The sequence below is a fragment of the Notolepis coatsorum genome, assembly GCF_963971535.1.
Source record: "Notolepis coatsorum genome assembly, chromosome: 5".
Lineage (NCBI taxonomy): Eukaryota > Metazoa > Chordata > Actinopteri > Aulopiformes > Paralepididae > Notolepis > Notolepis coatsorum.
The window spans coordinates 166,382,868-166,397,231 of record NC_140169.1 but is presented as its reverse complement, the minus strand read 5'-3'; the positions used below and the strand labels follow the sequence as shown (position 1 = coordinate 166,397,231).

The following is a 14,364-nucleotide window of genomic DNA, read 5'->3' as shown; positions in this document are numbered from 1 at the left end:
ATTTCACTATAATATTTCAAAAAAAAAAATATATATATAATATTTTTTTGTTTTTTTTTAATGCTGCCCCCTGTGCCTATGCAAATGCCCCCGCGTGCCTATGCAGGCACACGTGCCTAGGGTTGCCTACCCCTGGGTTAGACCATGACGTTCCACCTGAGGACCACAAAGGGGATTACACTATGAAGTTCCACCAGGGACCACAAGGGGGATTTACACCATGAAGTTCCACCAGGGGCCACACGGGAGATTTACACCATGAAGTTCCACCAGGGACCACAAGGGGGATTTACACCATGAAGTTCCACCAGGGACCACAAGGGGATTTACACCATGAAGTTCCCTTGAGGACCACAAGGGGATCTACACCATGAAGTTCCCTTGAGGACCACGAGGGGAATTACACCATGAAGTTCCCTTGAGGACCACAAGGGGAATTACACCATGAAGTTCCCCTGAGGACCACAAGGGGGAACCTGTGCATTATTTTCACAGTGAGGCAGGAGTAAAGAGAGAACTAAGCCACTGCTCTACTGTTGTTTCTTCATGAACGGTGATGCAGTGGTGAAAATACAAGGTGGATAAACTATGGGCTTAAGTTGACGGTCACAGTGACACCAATTATTACCAATATACTGTACAAGAAAATATATTTATTTCGTTAAGATTCCTCAAAAAAAACCTATTTCCATGGTAACCTGCATCGATCTGAAACGACTTACTATAATCTATATATATATATATAGTATATATATATAGATTATATATATAGTAAGTCGTTTCAGATCGATGCAGGTTACCATGGAAATAGGTTTTTTTGAGGAATCTTAACGAAATAATCTATTATCTATATATATATATATATATATATTAATTGAGTGTCCCGCCGGTTCCGAAGCGTTTACTTTGAAAAAATTTGAGTGTTCAAAGCAGGCCCGGAATACTGCAGCTAGGAATAATGGAATAGGACTCCGGTTCTATTTTGTGGGTTTTTCTCTGAACTGGCGCCATGATTAAGAGGGACGGCCGGGGGCATTCGTATTGTGCCGCTAGACTACATGTGAATGAGTCAAAGTTGCGGGACGCCCAGATGTACCCACGGTAGAAAGCTCGCGTGGAGCCTATAATAGGCTCACTATATATATACAGCGTTTTAAAAATCAAGCGAAATTTTCAGGGTCGCAAACCGACCTTTTCCCCTCGTTTTCGATGATGGAAGTGATTTAGGAAAAGCTTCGGCACGCCGAGAGGTACCCGTGGATTTAATCTCACGATATATATATATTAGCCTTTATTTAACCAGGTTTGTCCCAATTGAGATCCAGGATCTCTTTTACAAGGGAGACCTGGCCAAGTATAGCAGCAAAACAAAGTTTCAAAATATAGACATAGACATTACAGATAAAAGTAACATTACAAAATGGTCAGATAAAACATTTGCACACAGAAAACGTGGTTAAAATAAGCTTCACCATCAGCCTTAAATACATTCAGTGTTACCAAGCTTTGAATCTTCAGATCGGACTGGAGATTGTTCCATGCAGTAGGTGCGGAAAACCTAAAAGCTTTCTTTCCCATTTCTGTTCGGGACATTCATATACTATGAATTAAAATCATAAAAGATTAATATGGTCTCATGAAAGTGGGTAAACGCCGGGTCCTGGTTTCTGTACCTTGCGTCTTCGGGGGACTCAGCGTAGATGTGGTAGGTCCTCTCCTCGGTCACAACGTTCAGCGCATTCTCCTTCTCGTGGTTGTCCACGATCTCCCTATAGGATGGCAGACAGGAAACCACCATTTAATGGAGTGATATATATATATATATATATATATATATATATATATATATATATATATATATATATGTGTGTGTTGCTCATCTGCTATAGTAGACATTTTCCATTAATTCTTTCCCAAGCTATTCTTTCCATGTTCCAGGAAGTCATTCAGTCATTGCCTGAGATGGTGAAAAAGAAAACATTTAGTGGAGTCATTTTCTCCTAAACCCATAACATAAACTCTCTTAAACCAGGGTGAATAGTGATCTGAACATGACTGCCCATAACATAAACTCTCTTAAACCAGGGTGAATAGTGATCTGAACATGACTGCCCATAACATAAACTCTCTAAAACCAGGGTGAATAGTGATCGGAACATGAAATAAAACAAGTTAACGCTGGGAAAATATTCACAAATGTCAGTAGAATTCCCCTTTACTTGCTTCTCTAAAAGCAAGTCGACAGGAAGTCACTTAGCACAAGCAGTTCATAGTCAACCAAAGTGATAGTAAACAGAAACAATAGCCCCATGTAACAAAGTCTAAATGAATGTCCCGGCTAAAGACTCCTCTCGTCTCCCTGGCCTTTGACCAGAGCTGAGCCTGCCTCCTAGGTCGCTACTTTTAGACATTTTATGCCTTATTTTTGTAATCTGCTGCACTTTTCTTTCTTTTATTCTTTCTTTCTATCTGAACCCCTGCACTTTTTTGTATTTGCACTTTTTGCGCTATTATATTTAGTATATGTATTGCATATGTATTTTTTGCTCTATGCTTTTATCTGTGAAGCACTTTGGTACAGTCACACCTGTTGTAAATGTGTTATATAAATAAAGTTGATTATGATTATGATTAAAGTTGAATGATGCATGTTAAATACAGAAGCAACCCTGTTTCTTGTACGTAGTCATCTGAAAACAGGGTAAAATAGTAATCTGTTGACTCTTTTGACATCTGTTTATAATATTGCATTACAGTGTTTTATTCTGTGGTCTATATAAAAATAAATAACAATAACAAAGAATCGCAATGGAATGAGACGAAGTCGAGTTTAAAAACGAAACGCCGCTTGTCACGCAATGAAATTAAATCAAGAATGTGCAAGTTCAACGCTTTAGTTTTTTTTTCAAAGTCGGTCAGAGGGAAGCGACAGTTGTGATTGGAGGATCGAGCGAAGGGGGGCGGGGTTTGGGATCTTACTTGGCCGAGCGGATATCAATGGTTCCCTTCAGCTTCTCCTCGCTGTCGTTCTCAAAGTACATCAGCTTGTTCTCCCTGAGGACGAACCAGCGCATCTTCCAGTTGCGCCTCGACAGGGTGGACATCCCGCCCCCTTTTTTGTACAACCAACCGGATTTCAGAGACTCCTGCTTGGCTCGGAACCACATGAACGTCTCGTCCTTCAGTACGCACCATCGCCTCCGCCAGGGGATCATCAGACCACCTGCGCGGGGGGGGGGGGGGGGGGGGGGATGTGGGGGGGGAGGGAGAGGGAGAGAGAGAGAGAGAGAGGAGAGAGAGACAGAGAGAGGTGGGGGGGGAGAGAGAGAGACAGAGAGAGAGAGAGAGAGAGAGAGAGAGAGAGAGAGAGAGAGAGAGAGGGAGAGAGAGGGAGAGAGAGAGACAGAGAGGTGGGGGGGAGAGAGAGACAGAGAGAGAGAGAGAGAGAGAGAGAGAGAGAGAGAGAGAGATAGAGAGAGAGAGTGAGACCACAGTCAGATCACTGCATACATGAAGAGAACTGAGTCCCTCAAAAATCCCCCTACACAGCCCAGTAAACTACACAACATCCCCAAATACTACAGATGGTCCCAGAACAGCATGCAGGACTACCAGAAAGCCATCACCAGTGATGGGACACAATCACTGTTAGATACGTTCCTAGCCACGCCATACTCTAACAGTGTCGAAGGAGTCAACCTAGCTGTAGAACACATCAATTATATATTTGAAAGAACCGCAATAAAGTCCAAATTAAAATTATCAGGTAACAAATAGAGAAAAACTAAAAAGGACCACTGGTTTGACAAAGAATGTAAAGTTCTTAGAACACAGCTAAGAAGAATATCAAACCAGAAACACATAAACCCACAAAATGACACCTTACGCCTCCAATACTGTGAATCACTGAAACACTACAAAAAGACCATCAGAACTAAAAGGAACAATCACGTAAATAAACAATTATGCAAAATAGAGGACTCTATAAGCTCTAACTCCTTCTGGGACCACTGGAACTCATTGAATAAAGATAAGCCGGAAGAAATGGCTATCCAAGATGGGGATGTTTGGACAAACCACTTCACATCACTCTTTACAACTGTACCCTTGAATACAAAAACGGAAACCAGCCAGATATGTGAAAAATTACAAAAATGGGAAGATATCATAAAAGATAATCAAAACCCTCTAGACTTCCCAATCACAGAACAAGAGCTGAAATCAAAACTCCAGTGCCTTAACGCTAGAAAGGCCTGTGGTACAGATGGCATATTAAATGAAATGATTAAACACAGCTCTGAAAAATTCCAATTGGCTATTTTAAAATTATTCAATTTGACACTAAATTTAGGCTATTTTCCTGATGTCTGGAATGAAGGACTCATAACCCCAATATTCAAGAGTGGAGATAAACATGACACAAAAAACTATAGGGGTATCTGTGTGACGAGTAATTTGGGCAAACTTCTATGTAGTATCATCAACACCAGACTCATAGAATTCCTTACGGAACACAGCGTTCTAAGTAAAAGCCAAATCGGATTCTTACCAAATGATCGTACCTCTGACCATATATACACTCTTAAAACCCTAATTGACATTCACGTAAAACAGAACAAAAACAAAATATATTCCTGCTTTGTCGATTTCGAAAAAGCTTTTGATTCAATTTGGCACAAAGGTCTTTTCTTCAAAATTCTAGAAAGTGGTGTTGGAGGAAATACATATGACTTGATCAAATCCATGTACACAAAAAACAGATGTGCTGTTAGAATTGGCAATAAAAGAACACATTTCTTCACCCAGGGTCGCGGAGTCCGCCAGGGGTGCAATTTAAGCCCAACATTGTTTAATATATATATATATAAATGAATTAGCAAAGTTATTAGAACTTTCCACTGCACCCGGTCTGATTCTGCACGATACCAATGTAAAATTACTGATGTATGCAGATGATCTGGTTCTGCTGTCAGCCACTAAAGAGGGTCTACAACAGAACCTAGACATCCTCCACCAGTTCTGCCAGACATGGTCCCTGAACGTAAACATGAAGAAGACTAAAGTCATGATCTTTCAAAGGAGACACGAGTCTCACAGTTCACATAATACATTTAAATTAGGCACACACATATTAGAAAACATAAAAAGCTACCCATATTTGGGATTGAAAATAAATCATAATGGTAACTTCAATATGGCTGTGAATGAACTGAAGGAGAAGGGAAGAAGGGCTTTTTATGCCATCAAAAGGAAAATTCCAATTGACATCCCAATTAGGACCTGGCTCAAAATTCTAAATTCTGTAATAAATCCAATAATATTATATGGCAGCGAAGTGTGGGGTCCATTAACTAACCAAGATTTACCAAAATGGGAAAAACACCCATTAGAAGTACTGCATGCAGAATTGTGCAAAAACCTACTTAAGGTCCACAGACACACTGCCAATAATGCATGCAGGGCTGAACTTGGCCAATACCCCCTAATCATTCAAATTCAAAAGCGAGCCATCAAATTTTACACACACCTCCAATCAAATGACCCCCACTCCTACCACTACAAAGCCCTTCAGAGCCAAGAGATGAACCCAGATAAGAGTCCCCTCTCCCAGCTAGTCAGAAATCTCTGCCCACAAACGCTTCAGGACAGATACCAAGAAATCTGGCCCAACAAAATAATCTCAAAACAAAAAGAAAATTATATAGAATATTGGAACAAATCAACCAAATCTCAAAGTAAATTAGAATTCTACTTGACCCTAAACAGAGAGTACACGGTGGCAGAATACCTGACTACTGTGAATGAGATAAAATTAAGAAAAACATTGACACGGTACAGACTGAGTGGACATAGTCTAGCCATTGAAACAGCCGTCACAGGCAGAACTGGCTGCCCAGAGAGGCCAGGCTGTGTTCACTTTGCCATCAGGGGGACATTGAGACAGAACCTCACTTCCTGCTATACTGTGAGAAATACAAGGATCTAAGAGAAGTCTTCTTTGATAAAATAAACAAAATTGACGCACAGTTTATCCATCTCCCTGATCACCAAAATCTGCTATACATGTGTGGGGAGAAAAGTCAGTGTACAGCATTAGCTGCAAAATATGTAGACGGTTGTCACAAAATACGAGAACAAGCCCTGTAAATGTATCTGAGTGGCCACACTTGAAAAATGACTACCCGATCGAGTGACTATTTTGTAAATTAATATGTTTCTTGTTGATTGTCCTTACTGTTATTACTAATATTATGATATTTTATTGCTTAATATATATGTTATTGTTTGTATGTTGAACTTGCTTTGGCAATAAGTATGTTAATATTTCATGCCAATAAAGCCTATTTGAATTGAATTGAATTGAGAGAGAGAGAGGGGAGAGAGAGAGAGATAGAGAGAGAGGTGGGGGGAGAGAGAGAGAGACATAGAGACAGATACATACAGATAGAGGGGGGAGAGAGAGAGGGAGAGAGATACAGAGAGAGAGAGGGGGGGAGGGAGAGATATATATAGATAGATAGAGAGAGAGACAGAGAGAAATATTATATATATAGAGAGAGACAGAGATAGAGAGAGAGATATATAGAGAGAGAGAGAGAGAGAGAGAGAGAGAGAGAGAGAGAGAGAGAGAGAGAGAGAGAGAGAGAGAGAGAGAGAGAGAGAGAGAGAGAGAGAGAGAGAGAGAGAGGGGATAGAGAGACATAGAGACAGAGAGACAGAGAGACATATAGATAGATAGATAGATAGATAGATAGATAGATAGATAGATAGATAGATAGATAGATAGACAGACACAGACAGACAGACAGACAGACAGACAGACAGACAGACAGACAGACAGACAGACAGACAGACAGAGACAGACAGACAGACAGACAGACAGACAGACAGACAGACAGACAGACAGACAGACAGACAGACAGACAGACAGACAGACAGACAGAGATTATTAGAATTTGTCAACGTTGTCAACTGTGATGTACTGGAATTTGTCAGGGGAAAATAGTCCATCAAAACAACTAGCAGCAGCACTTGGACGAGACAGGACCACAAGACATGACTAAACGAAAAGGAAACCACAGCGCTGTGCTCCGCTGTGCGTCAACCGTCGGCATGTCTGCTGGGCAGTGACTTTGCAGAGCGACTCGCCCTTCATAGAGGGAGGTGTAGTGGTGGTTACGTCATTGTCGTTTCCTACGCGGTCCACCTCACTCGAAATTGCAATGTATTTCCAATGGACACATTTCTAAATCTCGTCTCGTTTAAAACAAATAAAGCATGAACATTGGCACGGTGTACCTTTCGGTGTGTATTCATCCACAAGCTATGGCTCAACATGAAACAATTAGCAATTAATCGTAAAAGTAGCAAAATAACTATGTTTTTTACATTTTTGTTCACTCAGGAACTACACTTCACTTTGGAGCTTGACTGAACGACAGACGTTCTACTGGTAGGTATTATATAACACATTTTATTTCCACCAAAAATGCTTAAACAATAATGTTAGTGATAGAAGGGAACTCATTTTGTGCAAAAAATGGAAAGCTTGCCAATGTTCACGAGGCCGAATTATTACAATAGTCGATAATACATTTTCCCAATGATAAAATCCCTATACGGGTGGACCGCGCAGGAAACTAAAGTGACGTCAGACTACACCTCCCTATAGAGGTAACTGTGAAAGTAAGGGGGTCCACCTTTCAGAGCGACTGGTAACATCAGAACAAAAACAGCACCGAAATAAAATGTTCTCAAACTCACTGGCATATATAGGTCAATAGTACTCTGGAATGCTCTGCCGAAAAACATCTCATCCACAATACATACAAAAATATTAAGAGATATCTTGCAAACTTGTCAAGTATGTAACTGTTATCTGTGTATTATTTTTTATTTTTTGGATGACTGGAATGTTAATTTTATAATGTGAATTTGTATATTTATATACAAATGTATACATTTTTAATTTATGTGTTTTGTTTTATTTTTTATTCGTATTCTTTTTAATTTTTTTATTTTTTGTATCCCTCTTTCTCCGATTTTTCTCTGTTTTCTCCCCGTCCCAATTTAGTCGTTGTGCCAATTCCCCCCCTCCCCTACCTGGTTGTTGTGCGCATGTTCTCCTACTGGTCGGTACAAGGGAACCCTGAAGTATCCGCACGCTTCCTCCGACACGTGCGGCGACAGCCAGTGGCTCTCTTCTCACCTGGCAGCGAGGGCTCTCATTGGTGAAGTGTAACGCGTGGGAGGTCACGCTGCCTCCCTCAAGTCCTGCCTCCGCTGAGCAAGCGCCCAGACCTGACCTGTAGGTGTCGCTGTCCACAACGCCAGTTTCCCACCCACGGCTTCCCTCCCCCCTAACCCAGCCAAACAAGTTAGTATAGCGATCAGCCCGAGCCGCAGGCAATGCTGACTCTCCGGGAGTCGAGACCGCAGCCTCTTGCATTGGTGACGAGCGCAATCTCCGCTACGCCACCTGACCGCCCCCTTTTTATTCGTAATTTTTAGTTGTACATTTGTATTATAATAATAATAATAACTTTATTTGTATAGCACTTTTCATACAGAGGTTGCAGTTCAAAGTGCTTCACAACAGTAAAAATACAGGCATGGGTGAGCATAGCAGGGTATGGTAAATCACAGTGTTTCACATTAGGATCTAGCATCCTAATAGGCTCTCTATTCAGTAATACAAATAATAAAGTAGTTTAAAATGATTAAGTTTAAAAATAGTCTAAAAATTATAAAATAGAACGGACATACAACAACAGTAAAAAATGTAAATAGCAAGGTTATAGTAAAACGTGTGAAAAATAGTTTAAAATGATTCAGTTTAAAAATAGTCATCAGTAAGAAGTAAAAAGTGTGATAACCGACACATTAATTTGATACGCAGTGTAAAATAAGATAAAATTTGCATAGAAAAGTAGGCAGGGTAAGAATAGTGCAGGTAAGTCATTGAAATGCCTGAGCAAAGAGATAGGTTTTAAGCTGTCTTTTGAAGATGTCTAGCGAGTTGGCTTCCCTGATGTTTTGGGGTAATTTGTTCCACAGTTTTGGGGCATAGTTGATAAAGGCTGTATTACCGATCCTCTTTTGACTGTTTCCGGGAGCCTCTAGTAGTCCAGCAGCTGATGATCGCAGTGTTCTTGCTGGCGTGTAATTTATTAGAGTGTTGGTGATGTAGCTAGGTCCCTGTCCATTTAGAGCTTTGTATGTAAGGAGAAGGACCTTAAAGTCAATTCTAAATGTTACAGGAAGCCAGTGTAAAGCAGCTAAGATTGGACTAATGTGCTCTCTCCTTTTGGTTCTAGTTAGCAGTCGGGCTGCAGAGTTTTGGATTAGCTGAAGCCTCTCTGTGGTTTTCTTAGGGAGACCTGTGAAAAGTGCATTACAGTAGTCTAACCGGCTAGATATGAATGCATGAATTAGCTTCTCAGCATCGTTCTGATTAATAAATGGTCGTACTTTTGCTATATTTCTGAGATGGAAGAACGATGTTTTCGTTACTTTGCTAATATGAGAATTGAAGTTCAGTTCTGAATCTATGATAACCCAGAGACTAGTGACCTCAGATTTGATCCAAGGGGTTAGTCCTCCTAGGTTCTTTATTAACGTTTCTTTTTTAGTTTTGGGGCCGATAATTAGAATTTCAGTTTTGTTCTCATTTAGTTTCAGGAAGTTCTTACTCATCCATTTATTTATTGCCAGTAAGCAGTCTGTAATGGAGCTAATCGCTGTATCATTTGGTTCAGCAGATATGTACAGTTGTGTATCATCCGCATAGCTATGGAAATCTACATTGTTCTCTGATGATATCACCCAGCGGTAACATGTAAAGGGAGAAGAGTAAAGGACCTAAGCAACTCCCTTGTGCAACTCCATAGTTGTTGTCGTATATATCAGACATGTGCTCTCCTAGTCTAACATAGAATTTCCTCCCTCTGATGTATGTTTTGAACCAGCTTAGCACTGAGAAACCGACAAGGTTTTCAAGACGATCGATTAGAATATCGTGATCGATTGTATCAAATGCTGCACTGAGATCTAGCAGGACAAGGATGGAGATCTTATTATCGTCAGAGTTTAGCCTGAGGTCACTGATTATTTTGGTGAGGGCAGTTTCAGTGCTATTATATTTTCTGAATCCCGACTGAAATTCTTCTAAGATGTTGTTTTCTTCAAGAAAGGAATTTATTTGAACTGAAACTATCTTTTCAAGTACTTTGCTAATGAATGGTAGGTTGGATATTGGACGATAATTTGCCATTTCATTACTATCCAAGTAATTACTATTTAGTAATGGCTTTACAACTGCTGTTTTAAAGGCATCTGGGAAAATACCAGTTCTAAGGGAAGTGTTTATGATATCTAGCACAGGGCTTGAAACACTATTAAACACCTGTTTGAAGAAAGCTGTAGGTATAGGGTCAATGTCTGAGGTGGAGGAGTTATATTCTGAGACAGTTTAGCAGAGTACATCTAATGTGATGCATGTGAAACTTCTCATGGTTACATTGCACGGTTTGCTGCAATCAGCTTTATTTCCATCATGAGTAATGCTGGCCCTGATCAAGGTTATTTTGTTGTTAAAGAATAGTGCAAGTTCTTCACACTTAACCGTTGATGACTGAGGAGGTGTAGGGGCAGTGTTGAGTAGTAGATTAATAGTGGAAAAAAGGATTCTGGAGTTTCCAGCATTTTCTGTAATGATTTTAGAGAAGTAGTCTTTCCTTGCTAAGCGGGTGGTTTTATTATAAGTTGTATATATCACAGCATATGGTGGTTTTTGTTTTTCTCCATTTTCGCTCTGCTGCACGACATTTCCTTTTTTCTTTGTTGACAGCATTATAGTTCAGCCAGGGCGAGGCTCTGGTTTTTTTCTTTTTCATTTTTAGTGGGGCGACAGAATCTAATACAGATGACAGTGCATCATTGAGATTTTCTACCATTTCATTTAGAGAGCTGTCATGATTGTGTGGTTCATGTAATCTGATAAGATTAATGAACTTTGATTCAGCCTTGTCGTTTAGGAGCCTCTTTTTAACTATGATTTCTTTTTTTGTTTTAGTAAGGGTTATTTGAGTATCAAAAAATATACAGTGATGGTCGGAGACAGGTAATTCAGTTATTGAGACATTTGTTATGCTTAGCCCAGTTGTTGTTATAACTAAGTATAATGTATTTCCAAGCTTGTGAGTTGCATTTGTTATATGTTGTGTTAGGTCAAAGCTATCCAGTAGATTTTCTAGCTCTATAGTTTTGGAGTCTGTTTTCTTATTAAAATGGATGTTCAAGTCTCCATTTAGGATCACCTTATCATATCCGGTAACACATAATGAGATCAGTTCAGAGAGCTCCTGTATAAATATTGGTGAGTGTCTGGGCGGTCGGTAAATTGTGACAATAATGGTTGATTCTGTTTTGAGCTCAATGGCAAGATATTCCATCGACATGAACTCGCCTAGTTCTGTGATTCTAAACAAGAGTTTTGAGGAGAAAATTGCTGCAACTCCGCCACCCCTTCTATTTTTTCTGGGTATTTGATAAAAATTATAGTCTGGTGGAGAAGCCTCAATCATTATTGATGTAGCTGTGTCATTATTTAGCCATGTCTCTACTAGGCAAATGCAATCCAAGTTATTTTCTTTAATCAGATCATTTACTAAAATTTTTTGTATTATTCAGTGATCTGACATTTAGGAGGGCTAATTTTATTTGTTGGACTTCTTTAGAGGAGGTCTGCTTTGGCTTGACCTTGATGGCTTTGAGGTTAATAGCAGGTGAACGCATTGATGGTGTATATCTGTTATAGCTTTTACCATGCCATTGGCTGGTTAAGATTACCGGTATGTTTTGAAAGATGGCATGGTGTTTGTACTATTCATTTAATACCCTTTTTGGTGCTAGTAGACTGTCCATCTCCTCTAGTGCATGATGAGCTGATTTGATTAGCTCTCTCGGGGACATTTGATCAAGCGGGTTGCTGGTGGCCATGATGGCCTTGTCTGGGGACAGGACGCCTTGTGCTCGTGCTTGTATCATGAGTTTGATGCCCTTGGAAGTCACTAAGGCATGATGTAGGTTTGCTGCTAGAAGCCTCGAACCAAGGCGGTTTGGGAAGAATCCATTCCTCTGAAAGCGTTCAGGATTATTCCAGAACACATTAAAATTGTCAATGAAATTCAGTCCGTGTGTAAGACAGGCAGATTCTAACCATGAATTAAAATTTAGGAGTCGACTAAAGGCTTCTTGTCCTCTGCGATAGCATGCAATTGGTCCACTGATGGATACATCCTGATATTTGTCTAGTGTGTTCATTAAACAAGTGAAATCCTCTTTCAATGTCTCTGTGCCCGTTTTCCTTCGCAGGATGTCAAACGATCCAGAGTGAATGACAATTTTTGTTATGTCTGGCCCGATGAGTGTTGGAAGTATTTTGGTCAGCTCCTTCACAGATGTGTTTTCTAGACATTGATTTTCTGTGTTTGCCATTTCCACGTACCTTGTTGTGGAATCTCCAATCAATATGCAGTCTGTTTTCTGTGTGAAGTTAGTATTTTTCTTTCCAACAGTTCTGGGGCTGTTTGTTTTTGGATTAGGCCGAGTCTGCCGGTTCTCACCACAGTCTTGTGGCCTTGGTGAAATAGCCTCGCTAGCTGTACCACTAGCCTTCTCAGTAGCCGGCATGTTAATGTTAGTCTCGGCGTCGGCTACTGCAACGGTCTCGTGGCTCTGTTTTCCTCGTCGTCTCATCGTTAGCGTGTGCTCCGATGTGCCGGCTGTTAGCTTCGCCAGCATTAGCGTGAGCTCCGGCATGCCAGCTGTTTGCTTCGCTAGTATTAGCGTGAGCTCCGGTATTCCTGCTATTAGCGTCGTTAGCGTGAGCTCCGTTACGCTCGATGTTTGCTTTGTTAGCGTCGTTAGCCACGCTTCTAAGTCTCTTTGCTTTGGGTGTTGACAGGGCCGCCTGGGAGAAATGCGAGGCCCTGTGCGAGATTCTCCAAATGTTGTGAAGTAGCATATGTTTTGCCTGGAAAAAAACATCGTTATTAACAAAACATTCGGGAGGGGAAGGAAGGAAGAGTGGGGTAATGTCATCATGACATTTTCATTAATCCAAGTTACCTGCACGATGAACGCAGGGCGAAAGGCCGCGGTCTCCACGTTGACGAAAGGCCTCTCGCTGGCGGGACAAAAAGAAGCTATGGCCAGAGCCTTGTCATGGTGCAGGCCCGACTACATCTTCTGTCAAAGGGCCTGCTATTCTCAAGGCTAACTGATAGCATCAAACGAACGTTCCCAGCTGACGCTAAACAGCTAACTGGCTAACAGTTAGCTCACACAGTTAGCTACTAGTAGTATTAGCTAGACAAGCTAGTCGACCAGTTTGGCTCCAGAGATAGAAAGAGAGATAGGGTCAGGTGACTCAGATCCACGGCGGGTATATAATCATAAGTTGACTCACCATAACGCAGTATCAACGTCGTGGAAGGAGACTTTCTTGGCCCCACGGTGTAATTTCGGCGTATTGCTGCCTAACAGATTTATCTGCTCACAAGTTCTCTTCTCCTTCTTTTGAAAAGACATCCACTCGCCTCGCCAGGTTAGCTAACGCTAGTTAGCATTTAGCTAAGCTAGCTACTAGCCGACATGGCTATACCATGAAAGGCTCCGGCCATTTGTCCCGCTAGCGAGAGGCCTTTCGTCAACGTTCCTTGAATCCTTGGTGACCGACCGACTGATAATGACCGACCTCTTTCTTCGTCTTGGCTATTGGGCATAACTAAGCATAGTCAAAAGCTGCACGCGCGAAAATGTCAAACGCAGCCGACTCACGCTGCCGGCGTACTACACTGTCTGTCTACACATGATGTAAGTAAAACCACTCCCTTCGTTGAAACCAATGCTGCTGCAGAACCCCAGAGGCTGAGCTCCAATAGTGAGTATGTCTGCAGCTGCAGGACTGCAGACCCAGGAACAAGTCAGACACATTCTACAAACGTGTCTAATGTGAAATATATAAGCATATAAGCAAAACTAGATTTTAGGTCTGTGATGAAAAAGGGCCTCGCGGGAAGGGGGGCCTCGCAAAAAAATAAAAATAAAATAAAAAATAATAATAAAAAAAATTAATAAAAAATATGTTTTTTTTTTTTTTTTTTTTTTGCGAGGCCCCCCTTCCCGCGAGGCCCTGTGCGACCGCACTGCTCGCACACCCCCTGAGGCGGCCCTGGGTGTTGATATGCGTGTTTCCGAGAGTAGGTTGAAACTATTTCCTGGCGGTACCGAGGGTGAGGTCCTGGTTCGTTTATTTCTCCTTTTATCCTTGACGATGGTCCACTGCTTTGGTTTAGCTCC

The 14,364-nt window shown here is 41.1% G+C and overlaps 1 protein-coding gene across 1 annotated transcript in view; it reads right to left on the bottom strand.

Annotated features, from left to right (window-relative positions):
• myo10l3 (myosin X, like 3) overlaps positions 1-14,364 on the bottom strand; it is a 346,533-nt gene that overhangs the window by 39,067 nt on the left and 293,102 nt on the right. Inside the window, 2 exon segments of the mRNA XM_084314976.1 lie at positions 1,674-1,769; positions 2,980-3,223. Of these exon segments, the coding sequence (XP_084171102.1) occupies positions 1,674-1,769; positions 2,980-3,223 (340 nt within the window).